Raw genomic sequence first — 16,408 nt, 5'->3', positions numbered from 1 at the left:
GGGTGGTGGGGACAGCACCAGGTTGCCAAAAGCACGCGAGATTTTTCCCTTTCCAAAACGCTTGTGTAGTGCCGATTCTCTCTCCATCGCTTTTTCCTTCGGACTCGAGCTGGTGGCCAAGCTGTCCGCCGACCCTTCGACTGCCGCTCCGCCCGCCTTTCTTATCTCAGGGCCTCCAAGGACGACTTGTGGTACTCCGTTTGAAGGGGATTGTTGGTTCAAGTCCGTCAGTCATGGGTTCAAAGCCGCCGGATGAGAATATGGACTACAAGAGCATTTGGTCTACGGCAATTGATGAGTACTGCAAAGTTGCAAGAAATGGCAACGAGGAAGAATTTCGCAAAGGAATCGAACAGGAAATCGAAAACTTCAAAGCCAATAAGACCCCGCAATCAAAAACGGCTTCCTCCACCTATGGGAAAGCATTCTTCTCTGCAGCACCCGATGCTTTCAACTTCGCCGGACAAGCAGTTGCTTTAGTACGTTGATTAGCCTGGCCCAACCATCCGCATACTAACGAGCAAAAGGCTTTCCCGCCAGCTGCAATCATTGCTACGATCGCGAATCATTTTGCCAAGGCGGGCGCAAAATATTACAACCTTATCCAAGAATTGCATAGTCTTGAAGAAAAGGTTCGCTCGTTCTTCGAAGAACTGTGCCGCCGCGAGGAAGACGAGTTGAAAGGAAACGTCTACAAAGCCCACCTGAAGGCGAACGACTGCCAGCGGCTCTGTTCATACGTCAAAATCTGCGGCTTCATCATCAGATACTCAAAGAAAGCAGAGAGTAGCGATGGTGTCACGAGCACCGGGGACAAACCTCCCCATGACAAGGAAGTATCGGAGGAGGAGCAGGACAAACAGAAGCACTTTCTCCGTCGCCTTAGTCACCACTGCTCCAAGGACAAGCAAAAACCTCCGGAGAAACCTCTCCCGACTTTCCGCAAGAGGGACAAAGCCAACCTGTTTCTGGAGTTCTGCCTGGGCGAAGACAAGATTGGCGCCGAGCTCACCCGCATCGAGCAGCTCACAAATGAGTATTACCAAGCAGTGCAAAGCGATGGACTCAGTCGGACCATGACTATCGAGGGCATCGTAGGAAAGCAAAGCGAGGATGACGACCTCTCAAAACGTTGTGAATTAATCAGGAAGCGTCTCAACATCAACGACCATTACAAGCCCTGGAAGGCTGCTGATAAGAGCATTGGCGAAAAATATATACAAGGGATGGGAGATTGGATCGTGGACCACCAACTTTTCAAGAAATGGACAGATCTTAGCTCTTCTAATGGCTGTTCAATCATGAAGCTGGAAGGACCCGAAAAGCACGGAAAGACTTTCCTTTGTCACCGCGTCATTCGGGAGCTCTACAAGCAGATCGAACAAAGCAAACAGAGTGAGGCCTCAGCCAGTTCGGACGAGCAACCAGCAACCTCAGAAATCCCGAAAGCTGTGGCTTACTATCACTTTGGAGAGAAGAGAAGCGACGAAAAGGAAGGACCTTCGATCGATTCCGCGTTTGCTGCCCTGATTTGGCAGCTCGTCAAGTCCGATAAAAACAACATTGGCTATCTCAATTTTGTCGCAACAAGATGTGAGACCAAGGGCGCCTCATTTTCATGGGAAACCCTTTTAGAACTACTGACTGGTTACAAACACTCAAACTTCTTCCTTGTACTTGACGGGATTGATCGCTCTAGAGAGTGCACTGCAAAGAAACTCAAAGCTCTCCTCTCATGTCTCGGAGATGAATCACCCGACAAAGGCCAAATACGCGTATTGCTGAGCGGAACCTCCACAAGTCTCGATGACGCTTCAGGTTTGGGAGAAACGATTGACTTATCACGGACGAAAGAGACTCGTCAAGATGTCAAACTATTTGTCAGATCAATCCTGGAAGACAGAATGAAATCAGCAGGCGAAAGACCTGACCAAGTTCGCGAGGAGTCAGAGGCTACCGAAGATCCGTCAGGGACGATTCTCGAACTACTTTCCGGAGTCACGAACTACGATTTCATCACTGTCCTTCTTGGAGAAGTGGGGGACAGCATCTGGGCCGATGCGAGGCTGACAGACCTTGCTGGAAAACTGAAAAAAGGAGGTGCCAACGCTCTCGTCGAGTTCCAAATTAACCATCTGAATAAGTCTTTGAGTGGCGAAGAAATTCAAGACCTCAATAACATCCTTCCATGGCTTGTCCTGCCGAGCAGATTCTGGCCGACTTTGGGGCAAATCGAGGATATTCTTGTCTTGAATCGTGGCGGTCAGCGGCCCGTCAAATCTCTCCAAAATTACATCACCGAAAAGTTCAACGGCTTGCTGGACCTTCGAGGTAGTCACGTCTCATCAAGAGCTGAAGGATACTACAGGAAAAAGTTCAATATGAACGAAGAGTCTTCCATCCACCACTTTCCCAGGAGAACCAGCGGATTCGGCAAAGTTCACCAAGAAATTCATCCTTCGGAGATAGCGCTTGTTAAAAGACTTCTAGCCAACGTCTGCGGCGATGATCTCTATCAAAGATTTGGCTTCAATGAATTCTTCAAAGAAAAGGGTGATACAACGCAAAACGACATCGACTTCCATCCAATCGACGGACACATCAAAATCATCACTACGTGCCTAAAATCGGTATGCAATCGACAGAAATACAAAGTGCGCCAAAAGTCTCTCTTGGCACCTTTCTCAGCTAGAGGCCGACATGCTGTCAGACTCTCAGGCTTCGGCATTGGCAAAGGCTATGCCGCTTCTACACCAGTTTTTCAGTGACCGCCGAGTTGTTGAGTCGTGGCTCAAGCCCGACTGGATTGGCGACATGCGTGGGTCTTGGTACTCTGAAGGCTGCCAGCAGAAAATTGCCCAATGGTTCACCGATCCAGTTGTCAGGAGGCACAGCAGCACGCAAGACTATTTTGAAAGTCCTTTGACGGAGGAAGAGCTCCTCAGAGAAGCCTCCGTCGTCGCAGCAAAAGGGTGGCTTCAAGATGAGACGTCGACGCAATGGAACGTCAAAGACACTTGTCAATGGATACTCAGCTTCCTGAAACATGTACGGCTCAAGAACTTTACCACCATTTTTGAGTACTGACCAATCCAGAACAAAATGATCGAAAGAGCGAACAGTCTCGATGTATCCTCGCCGTCGATCATGGACATCGAGGGCGCTGAAACATGGGCGAAAGAACGATTGGGCATTTCAGAACCAAATCGTCTACACAGCCTTCGGATGGGGATGACGTTTGCTCGATTCGGACTTCATCATGAAGCCAAAGAAAAATTTGACGTTGTCTTTTCGAGCAATCCTCCCTTGGTTACCGCTAGCCAAGTCGCCAAGTTCTATGTTGACCATGCTGAAAATGCTGATGCGAAGACCACGCTCAGGATGCTCCGGTCGCTGTTCGACCGATACTACGATCCACCAGGCGACAATCGAGACGAGTTGGAGGCATGGCATTCGATCCTAGACACGATGAAAGACGTCCACTGGGAAGCCGGTGAGACTGCGGAAGCCATAAAGATCTGCCAGAAGCTTTTGGAGCAATTTCCCCAGGACTTTGACGCCATTTGTAAGATGCTTCTCTGGATGCACGCAACCCAACGATACGAGGATATGATTCAAGCATTGCAAGCTCTTCAACTCAAAGATCTTGTGGAACTATTCCGTAACAACCGAGACACAGAACTTGCTCATGCTGTCGCGTTTGCGGCATCCCAATGTCGGAGCTTTGAGTTTATTGCGACCTGCCAAAAAGCACTCCAGGATGACGACAACAAATTCCACCGTCATGCTCAACCGAAGAGTGGACCTTCCAGACTTTGGTTTTGCTATGCGTTGCTTTTGACGTGGTCGAACTCGAAGCAAAATTGCGAAGAGCCTTTACAAGTGTGGAAGCAAATCTGTCAAAGAAAAGGGCGAAGAAGCAGACTGGCCCGATTGCTTGGACGACTGGGTAGCGATGCAGAAATCGAAGGGCAGGCGAGAGAACAACTTGGAGCAACATATATCCAACGAGCCCGGCAGAGCAAGCAAGGGTGCATATCCGAAGACGACCGAAAGATTTACTTTCATTCAATTCTAGAAAGCCTTGGGTTCGATGGAACGCCAGATCTTCTGCTTGCACGTTTTCATCACACTGTGGGACGAGAAGATCTCGCTGTGAGGGAATTGAGTGAGAAGATCAACCTTGCGACACGCCTCTTATCAGACGACGTCGATTCCAACGATTGGCTTGGGTACAGAATCCTTGCGCAGATACTGACTCGTCTCGACAGAGATGAGGATGCCAGAATTGCTTGGACTTTGGCTTTCGGATACGACCTTGACACCGAAGGTACTCATCAATGGGGGAGAAACGAACATGGCACTGCTAGGCGCTGCAACGGCAATTGCGGCACACTGTGGACCAAATGTCTTCAAGAGGACCTCTTTAGGTGCAAGGACTGCATTGACAGCGATTTTGACGAGCCCTGTCGCAACAAGATTCAAGAAGGGCGCTTTGGATGGAGCGAATGCAGCAAAGATCATGCGTTCCTTCTCATACCAAAGTGGAGCAAAGAGAATGCCAAACAGCTGCGAGAGGGGGTCCAAGACGTTGTAAAGTGGAGGACAAGAGTTTTGGAGGGTCTCAAAGCTGGCCAGCAATAGCTGAACAGGTGGCTTGCTTCTTGACGGGTTTGCAGGGTTTGCTTTGTGTGAGGGCACAGCCAGATTGGCAGATCGTAAAAAAGTGACCATGGATAGCTGAAAATTTCACCGATTCGACTTTGTTCGCCTCGAACCTAGATCTACCAATTAATGGCCTGTCGTGATGAAATCGGACTCCCTAAATTCAATCCTTAAAATTGAGCTTGATTTCGCTGGAGAGAACCAGCCCTGAAGCCAGTTTGCTCTATCCTCATTTTCAACGTGTGTTGGTTAAGTGCGCATGAACAGTCCACAGATACATATCAGCCAAACCTCTCGGAACGAACCCGTCCAGCTCAACGCACATGAAGCTCATTCGAGACCCTGGCTGAACCGCGCTCCGTCCCTCTAGGGTTCTTGGTTTAGCGTCAGTCTGACTCAAAGGTACTCTCCAAATCAACTCTTGAACAGCACGTTGTTTGCAATTGTTGCTCTCACCGACAAAATTCGGTTCGATTCTGTCGAGGTGCTTTCCAGGAACACAGGAGGTAGCACAATCGTCGCATGGCAGTTCAGAGTCAGGGAAGCACGATTCCACTTTGGGAACTGTACAGGATCGCAGGGCTGATATTTGGCTAAAGGTAGCTGTGTTTGAGAACGACCCATTTGCCTTGCCAGGAAGAAGCTTTGAATATGCAACAAAAAGCAACAGAAACCACGCCAGCAACTGCGACCGCCTCCAATCATCTGCATCCCGCAAGGCCGCCGTCGGAGGAGGAGCAAGACTGCGAGAAATCTCGTAGTCGATGGGTTCCTCAACGATGAGCCCTTGGAGCGACCGGACGCGCAACACTGCCACGTAAGACAACACAGGTGTGGATCCCCGATGGTCAAAATTGACGACGACAAGATCGACCGAAATCGACCAGGTCTTGTGGATGGTAATGGTGTTTGCGGTGGTCAATGGAAACTGAGTTCGCGAACACCTGGCACCTCCAAACATGAAGGTATGGACTGCTGGGAAGATTGGAACCACCGGTTTACCCTCTGGATCAAGGTCGAAAAATGAGAGATCGTAGTCGCCAGGGTTGTAGCCATCAACGTTGTATTTGTCAAGAGCCACCAACACGACGGAAGGCATGGTGTTGAACAGGTCGACCGTGTCGTCAGCCCAGCGAATGTCTTGCACGGAGCCCAAGGAACTGTATACCCAGATGTTTTGGAGGACCATGTCCCGAGCTCCGATGCACGATGGGAGCTTCCGGTTCAAGCGACCGGCTTGGTCGAAGCTCGCACTGGCGGCCAGTGGATCCCGGGCGCGTTGGGTGGCATGGATCGTGATGACTGGCTGATTGCAGCGCCTCATGAGCATCTCATTGAATGCATTAACAGCGCTCTTTTAGCCGTATAGCCGGACAACGTCGAACGTTGTCGGCTGTAGGGCGACGCGGGAGGCGAGCGTGTTAAAGTCCTCCCTTATCAGGTTGTCGTCACGCAGTCTGCGTAGAGCACGCCGAAAGGCTTCTTGGGTAGGACCCTATTGCCGCATGGGTTGAGTTAACTGGACTTGGACGACAAACTGCTCGTAAGCCATTCTGTCGAGACATTCCGCGTCGCGTCGAGGGTTGCCGATGCAGAGAGGACATGCGCCAAGGGGAAGAAGCTGACCAAAGTCGCCAATGAGGAGCAGGCTGAGACCACCAAACCAAACATCGAGGTTCTTGGCGAGAGGCAACCTCTTGTCCATCGAGTGGAGCTACCTACTCGAGGGACATCGCCGACTTCTCATCGACGAAAAAGGAACACGTAGTCGGCGAACCCCGACTGGCGGACGGGGAGGGGTTCAGGCTCGAGGGCCCCGTCTGGATGCACGAGGAACACGCGAATATCCAGTGCGAGTGGAGGGTCTGGCCCTGTATCTCGACCACCGCAACGCCCGTGACGGCACAGATGACGACCGAACCATCCCCCACGGCGGTGGTGAGTTACTCGCGCAAGACGCGAAGCAGGACTGACTTTTCGACCTCAGCCGCGCCATCAATCTCTGCCAGGAGCGGCCCAGACGGCTCCGACAGACAGTGAGCGATCGCATTGAAGACCTTTCGATGCTCCACATTCAGATGCTCGTACCCAAAGGTGTCGACGCCGCCATGCACTTCAGGACAGCGTTTCTTGACGTCGTCGTACCAATCCGCCTGAGGCACTTTGCCACCGCCGACGTGCGCCTGCCAGTCGCAGTCGGTGTCCATGGGACGACTGCCGAGGTAGGACTCGTCATCGAGCCGACCAGGGAACTGTGCGGCAAAGTCCTCCCAGGCCTCGGGGCGGATATCGTTATTCGGAGTGTGCTGCAAGAGGTCGTGTTCGAGCGACCAGGTCCTGATGCGGTCCCATACCAGCATGGTCTCCCGGTAAGAAGGGTATGCCGTCTAGGTGTAAGCGATGAATAGGAGATCCTCGACAGCGGAGAAGGGACGATGTTGCGTCATCCCGACCCTACAAAAGTGCTCGTATTCTGGACTGGTCAGGTCCGACGAGTGCTGCGGGAGGTAGGTCACGACGCGCGACAGCCTTCGGACGAGACTGGTCCGCCCAGAGCTGGCGCCCTCGGTGAACCAGTCCCTAGCGACTTGCAACAAGGTGGCATCCCGGAGGCCTGGCACGCTGGTTTCGCTGCACATGTAGCACCGGAAGAGGGAAGATGGACCACGCCCATGTATTTCGGGAACGCGACGGTCCAACAGGATGATCTCCCTCGACGAGTCAAAGAGTTGGACGTTCAGTAGGGAGTGGCATACCTCCTGATCAGAGACATCCCTACCACCAGACATCTTGCCCAGGAGCCGGGCAATGGAACCCTCACCCTGCCTGCCAGCGACATCGCCCATGAGGGATTCTGTCTCGATGAATTGCCTCGATATCGGTTGGGCCTTGGTACAGCACGCGCCGACGAAACGCGGCGCGGAGTGGTCATCTGCACATGGCTGCAGGTCCGAATTGGCCAGCCATTCATGGCACTCGTCCTGTTGTAGGCGTTGGTTTCGGGGTCGTTGCGTGGAGGGTTGAAGCGAGACTGCCCGCCGACCTCGATGAATTCGGGATGGTCATGTATTGGCTTGGGAAAGCTGTGATGGCACATGGTGACGGCGCTCGGCTGACAGTTCAGGCCGCATTCGTGTCTCTTGCAGCGGTTGATCACGTCTGCCAACCATCGGACCGTGTTCTTTTCGGCGGGTCTCGACTGAATGGCGCTGGTCGCCGAGCCGTCTTGTTTCGCGGGGTCTGGGTTAATTGCAGAGAGGACGTCGCTCCAGTGACGCAAGGATTCTTGCACTTCGCCATTGGGGGATGGAGCATTCGGTAGGTAGAGGAAGCCGTTAATGTGAGGGCCTCCGCGGGGCTGCCACTCGACTCGCCACCAAATCGTCGCATGCAGCACTCTTGAGGACGTGGGTCAAGAGGGCATTGAAGCGGAAGACGAAGAAGACAGTGACATGTGCGTATACGAGAGGCATTCACAGCGGACATGTTCATCCACTCCACTAATGATCTTCCATTCCACTCGCTATAGTCAGGAAAGAGGCGCGCAAACGACTGCCGATGCATCTCCCCGGAAGAAAATGAAACGAACAGACTGGGGATGCCAATCTGGCCCGCCATGGCCTCTACACGGAAACGTTGGGCCGCACAACATGGTGGCGTTCCTCTGATAGACCTATCATGCCGGAAGAGAGTCTGCAGGAGCCGGCCGTCGGGCTCGTCTTGGATGACGGCGGTGCGTCTTCTTGGCGTTTTAGAAAGGCGGGCCGACGGAGTGGACAATGTTGTTCGTGATGTTGCCGTCAGGATCGAACTCGTCGAGGGCATCGCGGTCGATGGTGCTTTGATATGCTGCCGTCCGTCAGGCTTGCATCGCTTGCATTTAAGGTGGCGTGCGTGTCACTCGTGGTATCTGGACGGTACTGGAACAACTCTCGCAAGCTGTCGAGGGAAAAGTGGTTCCATGTACTCGTGTCGCCATAAAGCATCGCCGGTGCTTTGATACGTTGCCGTCCGTCAGGCTTGCATTGCTTGCATTCAAGGTGGCGTGCGTGTCACTCGTGGTATCTGGACGGTACTGGAACAACTCTCGCAAGCTGTCGAGGGAAAAGTGGTTCCATGTACTCGTGTCGCCATAAAGCATCGCCGGTGCTTTGATATGCTGCCGTCCGTCAGGCTTGCATCGCTTGCATTTGAAGGTGGCGTGCGTAGGGCTCGTCGTGTCTGGACCGTCCGGGTTGGACCTGGAGCATTCGTGAGCGTGCGTTGTGGACGAGCAATGGACAAAGACTTACTTGCTGGGCGTGTCTGGGAGGGATTCCGGGAGGGAAGCCTCCGATCTGTGGCTGTGGCTGGACGAGCGGGAGCATTCGTGAGCGAGTGATGCGGACGAACAATGGACAAAGACTTGGGAGTTGTGTTGGTGCGCGTGTCTGGGAGGGAGTCTGGGAGGGAGTCGAGGAGGGGGTCCAGGAGGAGAGAAACGTCCGACTTGCGGTTGTGGCTGCCGTGGACGAGGAGCATTCCTGCGTGAGCTGACGACTGGTGCGGTAGTTACTTCATGTCCTGTCCACAAGCCCGAGCCGGATTCTGCAGTGACGGGATGCCTCCATGTCTTCAACGTCAGTACCCTCCTCCAGACAGCAAGAACAGTGTGCAAGGCTTGCGACGGTCGCTTTGTTCCTTCGGTGCAGACGTGGAAGTGGGTGGTGATGGTGTTGCAGCCGAGAAGGAAGCCCCGCGGGCGGTCCCCCTCCGCCCTCCACTGTGCCCCACCCGACCGGCAGACCCCCGCCTCGGCAGCGCCAGCCGCGGGCCGCACCGCACCCTCCCCCCCCTTCCCCCCCCGACCACTGCACGCTTCTTTTTCCAGGCACCCGACCGCCAATCGACGACGCGACCAACAACACGACAATCATCTCTTCCGCTTGACGTTGCCGCTCCTCCACGTCCACGCGACTTCTCACGAGCCTGACACCATCTTCCAACCCTCCGCCGGGCGCATTGCGAGGCTTTCGCTACCCACCTTCTCACGACAAAACAACCACGCAACGCACGACGGACACCCACAATGGCAGCCTGGACTCTGTCTCTGGTCATACTGCTCGACGGCTGGCAACCTTGAAAATGAAAGCCGCTTGCACGCCTTCGGGCAATTTTCAATACCGAGGGGGCAGCCGTCGAAAAACAGCTTTGGCCTTTGCCGACTCGTCCTCGTCGACCTGGCGTCCCTCTAACCGCGTATTCATGACCAAAGGCAAAGATCATACATATGGGGTAGTGGGAAAAGGGCGCTGAGGTTGACCCAGGAGGCTTCCGATGCCTCGTCTAAAATGCAGGGCATGGGCGCGCTGACGAAGCCCCTCCTCAGTATGACCTCGTCCTTTCTCAGCGTCTTCGACAGCATCCCTCCCTCGCAGAATGCGGCCCCCGTTCACGAATTCGCCTATCTTTACAAAACCCACCACATCCACCACACGCCACTGCTACACCCTCCCTCCTCCTCCCCCTCCTCCGTAGCCTTGCCGATCCCGATGAACCACATTCAGTCGCCGACGTGTTCCCTTCTTGCCCCCAAGCTCCGGAACTCCTCATGTCCGCACAAGATACCCTTCCAATTTGGAAGAGTACCAGATGGTGGTGGTGTGGTGTGCTGGTACAATTGGTCTCATTTTCCAATTTCGGCTGCGATGGATCATATCGGTTTTGACGATTGCGCGGTCAACACAAAGGCATCCGAACGGATCAGGAAGAGAAGACAAGGCCGGCAACCACGTCATTTCCCAGGCTCGCAGATAGGCTACTTTCCCCCGGATCATCTGCGCAAACAGAGCACAAGAAGAGCCAATACTCCAGGGCCTCGTGCGCGACCTTGAAATTCTGGAGGCTTGGGACATTTGAAGCAGATCTTGTACTGGGACGCCCGCTCCCGCGTCGAATTCTTACTCAGGTGGACGACCCAACAGCTTGCAGCGCATGGTGATGCTGTGGATAGCAATGGCAGTTTTCCAGAACACCTCTCTCCCCGGAGATGCTCGGCTCGAGGAAAGAAGTCTGCATCTATCCGAATGGCTTCTTTCACTTTGTGTCATCAATCTATGGCGAAAATGTCAGCGCCACAATCTATGAACGAACGCGGTGCGAAAACCCTCTCAAGATGAACGCAACCTGTCGGTTTCGGGCGGGTCGAGAGGTCGAAAGGTCGAGACTCTACCTCCACGTCGTGTAGACCAACAGTCGCCTCTGCATATCCTTACCGTCCGGGCGAGTTGACTTCGGCGCTGGTGGCCGCCCATGTGCGGGTACAAGCTCGTGGTCAAAGCCAACAGGCAACTTGCCTTTTCTGCTCCTCGCTCGCGTGGCACTTTTCCCTCAAACCTCACATTGCGCACCGGCTCAGCGATGTCACTGCGATCAGTTTCCTTGAAGCTCGCGCCTGACCGTCCCGTTCCGGGTGAGGACGAAATCTCGGGCGCGCTGGTGATTGCCGGCCCAGCAGGTCGAATCCGGATTCTCTTCTCGACGACGCGCAAGCCTCCCCCTAATCGACCTTCGCAAGCAGTCTCGCAGAGTCGCTGTTGCCAACGAGCCTTCTGAGTTGTGGCGGCACTGCGAGTTCATTTTGGCTGGTCTGTGCTATACGAGCTGATCCCAATCTAGAAGTACCCGGATGAGTTGACCCAACGTCGATCAAGCTGTTTTTCTCGTGTGCACTGACCAGCGAAGCTCCTGAAATGCGGAGTGGTAGAGCCATTCAAAAGTACACCATCTCTTGGCTTTTCAAGTCGACTTGTCCATTCCGCCAATCGCCATGACGCAGAGACGAAGAGACGAACCCCTCGAAGGCTTGGAGCTGCCGCCGTACTCGCCACGAGCGACGAATGTTTCGCAGGAGAACTTGATATCGCCCGGGATGAAGAAAGAACAAACGCCAGAAGACACCACTCGCTCGGTTGATGACGCAAATGATATCAACAGCAGGTTGAGTGCGTACTGGATTCCTGGATTCTGGGCCCGTTTTCCATTTGTTGGTTTCGCTGCCGTTCTGGCCTATCTCGGTGGTAAGTAAGCTTGCTTTGAAAATGTTGCCGAGTCTAACAATCGCAGCTGCTGCAGGAGTGGTTGCGGTTTTGCTGAGTAGCGACGGGGAGATCACGGATACTTGGGGATGGGGACACGCACCAAACACCTACTTGTCCATCCTCTCCATCGTCATGAACATGCTCCTCTCCTTTGCCTTTGCACAAGGCCTGACCTTGTCCTACTGGCGCAAACTCCTCAAGGGATCGACCATCGCCGGACTACACTACCACTGGAACGCCGGCCAGTCCATCTTTGGAGCCTTTGAGGGCGTGTTTCGTGGATTTGGCCTGCTCAACGGCCTCGCCTTCATCGCCTGGATTTGCTCGAGCGCGAGATCTCCCGTAAACCAAGCCGCCGCCGGCATCGACAGCAACGTCGTATTCCCGACCAACGGCACGATGCACCTCGAACTGGCCCAGAAGTTGCCAGAAGGCTACACTGGCCAAACCACCTATTCTCGAGCGGCCATGTCGGAGACGTCAGCATTGACCCGCAACTTCTCCACCATCATGCGCGACTACAGCAACCGCAGAACGCTGAAACTCGAGCACAGCTACTGCGGCGACATGTGCAACGCTACCTTGAACGTTTTTGGTTTCGATGCCAACTGCACGACCCACGTTGGTGAGGCGCTAAGCGGTGATTTGGATCCGGGTGCGAGCTACACGCTCTTCTCGACCGACGTCGCCATTTGGGGCGACGACGATTATATGAGCCTGTACACGGGGTACACGGGCGGTCTCAACGTCACTTCGTACTACAAGAGCAACGATACTGGCACACCAAAGCAGCACACCCGCATGTGTCTCTTGCAGCCGAGCATCATGGCCCTCCCGGTCACGTTCAGCAACTCCACCGTGTCTCTGTACGGCAGCATGACCACGGATCGCCAAGTCGAGAAACTCGAGTACCAAGGCCCCAGCTCCCGGAATCCCCGCGACACCACCATCGGCGGCTTCCAGTTGGCCATGTCGACCCTCTTCAAGTCGTCGGCGACGTACGAGTTTGGTGGCGCCGTGAGCTCCATCAGATTTGAGGGTAACACCGTCAACCAGTACGTCGACTCGAGTTCGGCCGCAGACTTTACATCGCCCGATGACGTCAATTGGAACGACCCCACTGACGACATTTTGGATGCTGTCCGCGAAGTCGCCTTCCGCACGAGCCTGTATGCCACGACCGATTCCTCCATGAACACGACCGCCCGCAACGCCTTGGACCCTTCCCAGGACGTCTACTACGTCGGAGATACACTCAACACTGTCTACTCAACCGACATTATCAAAATGATCATTGGCGCTGCCCTGGCAGTCTTGGGTCTTTTGGGTGCGCTGCCCCTTTACTATGGGTGGTGGGAGTTGGGCCGCGATGTCACCATGAGTCCTGTCGAAATCGCAAAGGCGTTTGACGCCCGTCTGTTGGCCGAGACCAATGAGCATGATGCAAAGGGCTTGGTGCGCGCCGGTAAAAAGATGAGGATCAAGTACGCACTGGGGATGGATAACAAGGCGCCGGCGTGATTGATGGCATCTGGGTTGGACAAAGGCGTTGGCGTAATGCACCTGGATCGGCAATTAATGAGTACGATAATTCAAATCAATCGAGCGATGCGCTCAGTCTGGCTTTCTACGACACAGGAGAAGATCGAAGAGCCGCACCAACTTTGAAGGAAAGGTGAACCCGCCCTCCGCAAGTGAAGCATTGGACGCGACTGAAGAATTCAAATGCTTCATACAATCATCTGTCCGAAATTTCCACGGCGCGGCTGGCTGGCCTGCCATCTACAAGCCCAGAGAGTGTTGCCGAAGAACTCGAAAGAAGCAAGCGGCCTGCGCGCGCCGCCCAGCGTATTCACATTTGACGTAATTCGCAATAGGAACTGAACAGAGCATTGGTCTATTCTTGCAGTCGGGCCCGCACGACAAGCATTCATTCCGCGGACACAACAGACACCACTAAAGTCCACCAGGTATACGTGGACGCCAGCCAATGGGGACGGCGGTACGAACCGACGAACCAAAAGTCGACCAACACAGGGTTACCGCAGCAGGTCCGTCCACGTTGATAACCACTCCCTAGTTGTTAGCTGCAACGTGTAAGCACCTAGGGAGTACTCATCCGCTCTTGCAACCATGCTCAAAGAGTTCCATTCACTGCTGTGCCTAGGTATACCAGGCAGAATCCATACCAAACCCCTTCCCCGCCCCCCGAAAAAAGACCCCACAGACAACCAATCGAATAAATATATTGCTTTTGTGCTCCAACTATCTACCCGAGGTGGCGTCGAAAAAACGACTGGTAATCCGACCCGTTTTCGCACCACACTGTCAATATTTGCAGAACATTGGGACTTGGATTCGTTGCCTTCAGGAGAATTGTCCTCCTCGGCGTCCGAAGTCAAGTCAACGACATCCCGGGGGGCGGCCGTCTGCTGCGCAGCTCCTTGGCCTCCGCCGGGAGCATTCGTCTGCTGGCCATTGGCCAGGTTGCCCGATGGGCCAGGAAGCCGAGCCCTTCCCATTGGACCCTTTGGGATCCCGAGCACCTCGCTGAGAGGACGGTTCGGAGGCTGCGCCCTGCCGCCGAATGCTCCCATGGTCGGGCCCGCTCTCTTCTGCAGCACTGGGTCGAGGTCGGTGTGGGTGGTCGCCGTTGCTTCAACGACCTCCACCATCACGCCGTTCTCCAGTGTGACCTCGTCACCCTCCTCAAGCTCCTCGCCCTCTTTAAGGTATGCGTCTCCTACGAAATTGCGTGACTAGTTGTACACCATGACACGCTGGTTGAACGTATACAGGCGGATGAATCCGTCCTGCCACCGCTTCTGTTTGCGGCGCACATCGTGTGTGTACAGGCACGAAAATTCGTGCACCGGCGCGGTGTTTTGGGTGAGAGGGAGGGCAGTGGCAGCGGCGCGAGCGGGTGGAGCCATGATGATGGAGAGTGTTCATGGCGTGTTGTGTCGGTGGTGCGGCGTGGGAGCGTTCGTGGGACTGTTGCAGCATTAGCATTCGTTCACGGCGTAATATGCTATCAGAGTGGGAGCATTCGTGAAAAGGTCGCGGCGTTGAAGAGGAGAGATTGTTGCGTCACGGCGCGGAAGTTGGGTCGTGGCGTGAGATGTCGAGTCGCGGCGTGAGATGTCATGGCGTGGATGTCGTGGTTGGGTGTCGCGGCGTAGGTGTCACGGCGTGGATGTCATGGCGTGGGACTGTCGCGGCGTGGAGAATGGGAGCATTCGTGGTGGTGAGGCTCGCGATGGGTTGACGCGTTGTGGGGGTCGCTACTAGGGACCGGAGTTGGAGGCGGAGTTGGAGGGGCCGCCCAACCCAGCTTCTTGCCCTTCGCTGAGTTGAATGACCATGGGGCTCCTCGAGGCTTTCGGGAGTTGCCAGTGCACGACGAAGCGGCATCCTCCTTGTCGATTCCCATTCTAAGGCTGCGGTAGCCAGGATGATTTCGTACTCATTTCGCTTGCATCCGGAAGGTGGTGCTTTTGACAGAGTGTGCCTGTTTCTCATTAGAGCCATCTCTAACTGAAGCACAGTGACGCAGTACTTACGTAACCGCGTGATTGTCATGTTTGGCTGACTGGGGCTCATCTCTATTAATTGGTGGTCAGCTCCGTGCGTTCGTAATTTAGACACGCTAGGGCCTTATTCTCTTCTAGTAATAGTAATTAAGGATGTAGTTAGCAGGTCCTAAGATAAATTAGGTATTACTAAGTAATAGTTATTATTATAAGGGTAGGGAGTAAAGGAGGTTTTCTAAAGTAAGTTAGTATATATTTAAACTTCTAATAGGGGGCTAACTTACTATTTAATAGTATATTATATAGGGTCTTTCTTAGGTACTTATAGTTACTAAGTATAGTTAAGGTTAGTATCTTTAGGTAGGCTTAGCTAGGTAGCTATATTATAGTTATTTATAATAGATTTAGGATAGCTTTCTAGAGTAGGTTAGTATATATTTAGTAATTTCTAATAGAAAGTAACTTATTATAAAGGTTCCTTATAGACCTCCCCTTATACTATTTATAAGGGCGTCTTAGTTATAGGTTAAAGATAAGAGGGTAATAGTAAGATATATTAATATATCTATAAAGAATAAGTAATATTAATAGAACTAAAAAAGAGGCTAGTTAAGATAAAAGTAGTAAGACTAAAAGAGATACTAGCTAGAAAAAGAGTAATAGAATAGAAGAAGAGATTAACTAAAAGAGTAGTCTTAATTAATAAAAATATTATAAATATACTTATAATAAATAGAATTTAAAATAGAAAGGTTTATATATAGGATATAGGTAGTTAGTATTAGTATATTAAAATATAGTAGGTTTTACTAATATAACTTCCTAATACTCTATCTATATATTAGGTAATAATAATATAGGGTCTAGTCTATATCTATTTAATTTTTAAATAGATATTACTAGTCTCTCTATTTATTATTAATAATCTAAAAAGTAGAATAAAGTATAATACTAGTCCTTACTCTTACTAAAAAGAAATCTATATAGGGGCTATATAGTACCTACTTAGATCTTAAAAGAGCTATAAGACTAAGTAAGAAATATATAAAATCTCTAGCTAAAAGAAACTTTTAAAAACTAAGATTTTATTTATTATTTAAAATACTAAATATATTATTCCTACTTAATTTA

The 16,408-nt window shown here is 52.5% G+C and overlaps 7 protein-coding genes across 7 annotated transcripts; 3 read left to right on the top strand and 4 right to left on the bottom strand.

Annotated features, from left to right (window-relative positions):
- The first annotated feature begins 93 nt into the window (after positions 1–93).
- Positions 94–4,755, top strand: J3D65DRAFT_662478 (uncharacterized protein). The gene is made up of 4 exons (XM_066802633.1): positions 94–479; positions 528–2,630; positions 2,689–3,048; positions 3,097–4,755. Exons 1-4 carry the CDS (start codon positions 234–236, stop codon positions 4,642–4,644), a joined length of 4,257 nt encoding a protein of 1,418 aa, XP_066650386.1. The 5' UTR covers positions 94–233; the 3' UTR covers positions 4,645–4,755.
- Positions 4,756–5,422: 667 nt separating this feature from the next.
- Positions 5,423–6,022, bottom strand: J3D65DRAFT_531964 (uncharacterized protein; the record flags this gene model as incomplete). The annotated part of the gene is made up of 1 exon (XM_066796678.1): positions 5,423–6,022. A coding segment is annotated over one exon (600 nt), but the record flags the coding sequence as incomplete, so codon positions are not given.
- A 753-nt stretch (positions 6,023–6,775) lies between these two features.
- Positions 6,776–8,010, bottom strand: J3D65DRAFT_640334 (uncharacterized protein). Its single transcript, XM_066801780.1, has one exon. It carries the CDS (start codon positions 7,509–7,511, stop codon positions 7,053–7,055), a length of 459 nt encoding a protein of 152 aa, XP_066650384.1. The 5' UTR covers positions 7,512–8,010; the 3' UTR covers positions 6,776–7,052.
- Positions 8,011–8,433: 423 nt separating this feature from the next.
- On the bottom strand, positions 8,434–8,776 carry J3D65DRAFT_640332 (uncharacterized protein; the record flags this gene model as incomplete). Its single annotated transcript, XM_066801779.1, is given in 2 exon segments — positions 8,434–8,691; positions 8,706–8,776. Coding segments are annotated over 2 exon segments (297 nt in total), but the record flags the coding sequence as incomplete, so codon positions are not given.
- A 1,219-nt stretch (positions 8,777–9,995) lies between these two features.
- Positions 9,996–10,538, top strand: J3D65DRAFT_607228 (uncharacterized protein; the record flags this gene model as incomplete). The annotated part of the gene is made up of 1 exon (XM_066798490.1): positions 9,996–10,538. One exon carries the CDS (start codon positions 9,996–9,998, stop codon positions 10,536–10,538), a length of 543 nt encoding a protein of 180 aa, XP_066650382.1.
- An 828-nt stretch (positions 10,539–11,366) lies between these two features.
- On the top strand, positions 11,367–13,312 carry J3D65DRAFT_146901 (uncharacterized protein). Its single transcript, XM_066794053.1, has 2 exons — positions 11,367–11,723; positions 11,770–13,312. Exons 1-2 carry the CDS (start codon positions 11,474–11,476, stop codon positions 13,263–13,265), a joined length of 1,746 nt encoding a protein of 581 aa, XP_066650381.1. The 5' UTR covers positions 11,367–11,473; the 3' UTR covers positions 13,266–13,312.
- A 508-nt stretch (positions 13,313–13,820) lies between these two features.
- Positions 13,821–14,677, bottom strand: J3D65DRAFT_671929 (uncharacterized protein; the record flags this gene model as incomplete). The annotated part of the gene is made up of 3 exons (XM_066803431.1): positions 13,821–13,831; positions 14,071–14,461; positions 14,516–14,677. 3 exons carry the CDS (start codon positions 14,675–14,677, stop codon positions 13,821–13,823), a joined length of 564 nt encoding a protein of 187 aa, XP_066650380.1.
- Between the last annotated feature and the right edge of the window lie 1,731 nt (positions 14,678–16,408).

The sequence above is a fragment of the Phyllosticta citribraziliensis genome, assembly GCF_038025025.1.
Source record: "Phyllosticta citribraziliensis strain CPC 17464 chromosome Unknown J3D65scaffold_14, whole genome shotgun sequence".
NCBI classification, from domain to species: domain Eukaryota; kingdom Fungi; phylum Ascomycota; class Dothideomycetes; order Botryosphaeriales; family Phyllostictaceae; genus Phyllosticta; species Phyllosticta citribraziliensis.
Note: the sequence above shows the minus strand (reverse complement) of the source record. Positions and strands in the feature narration are given on the sequence as shown.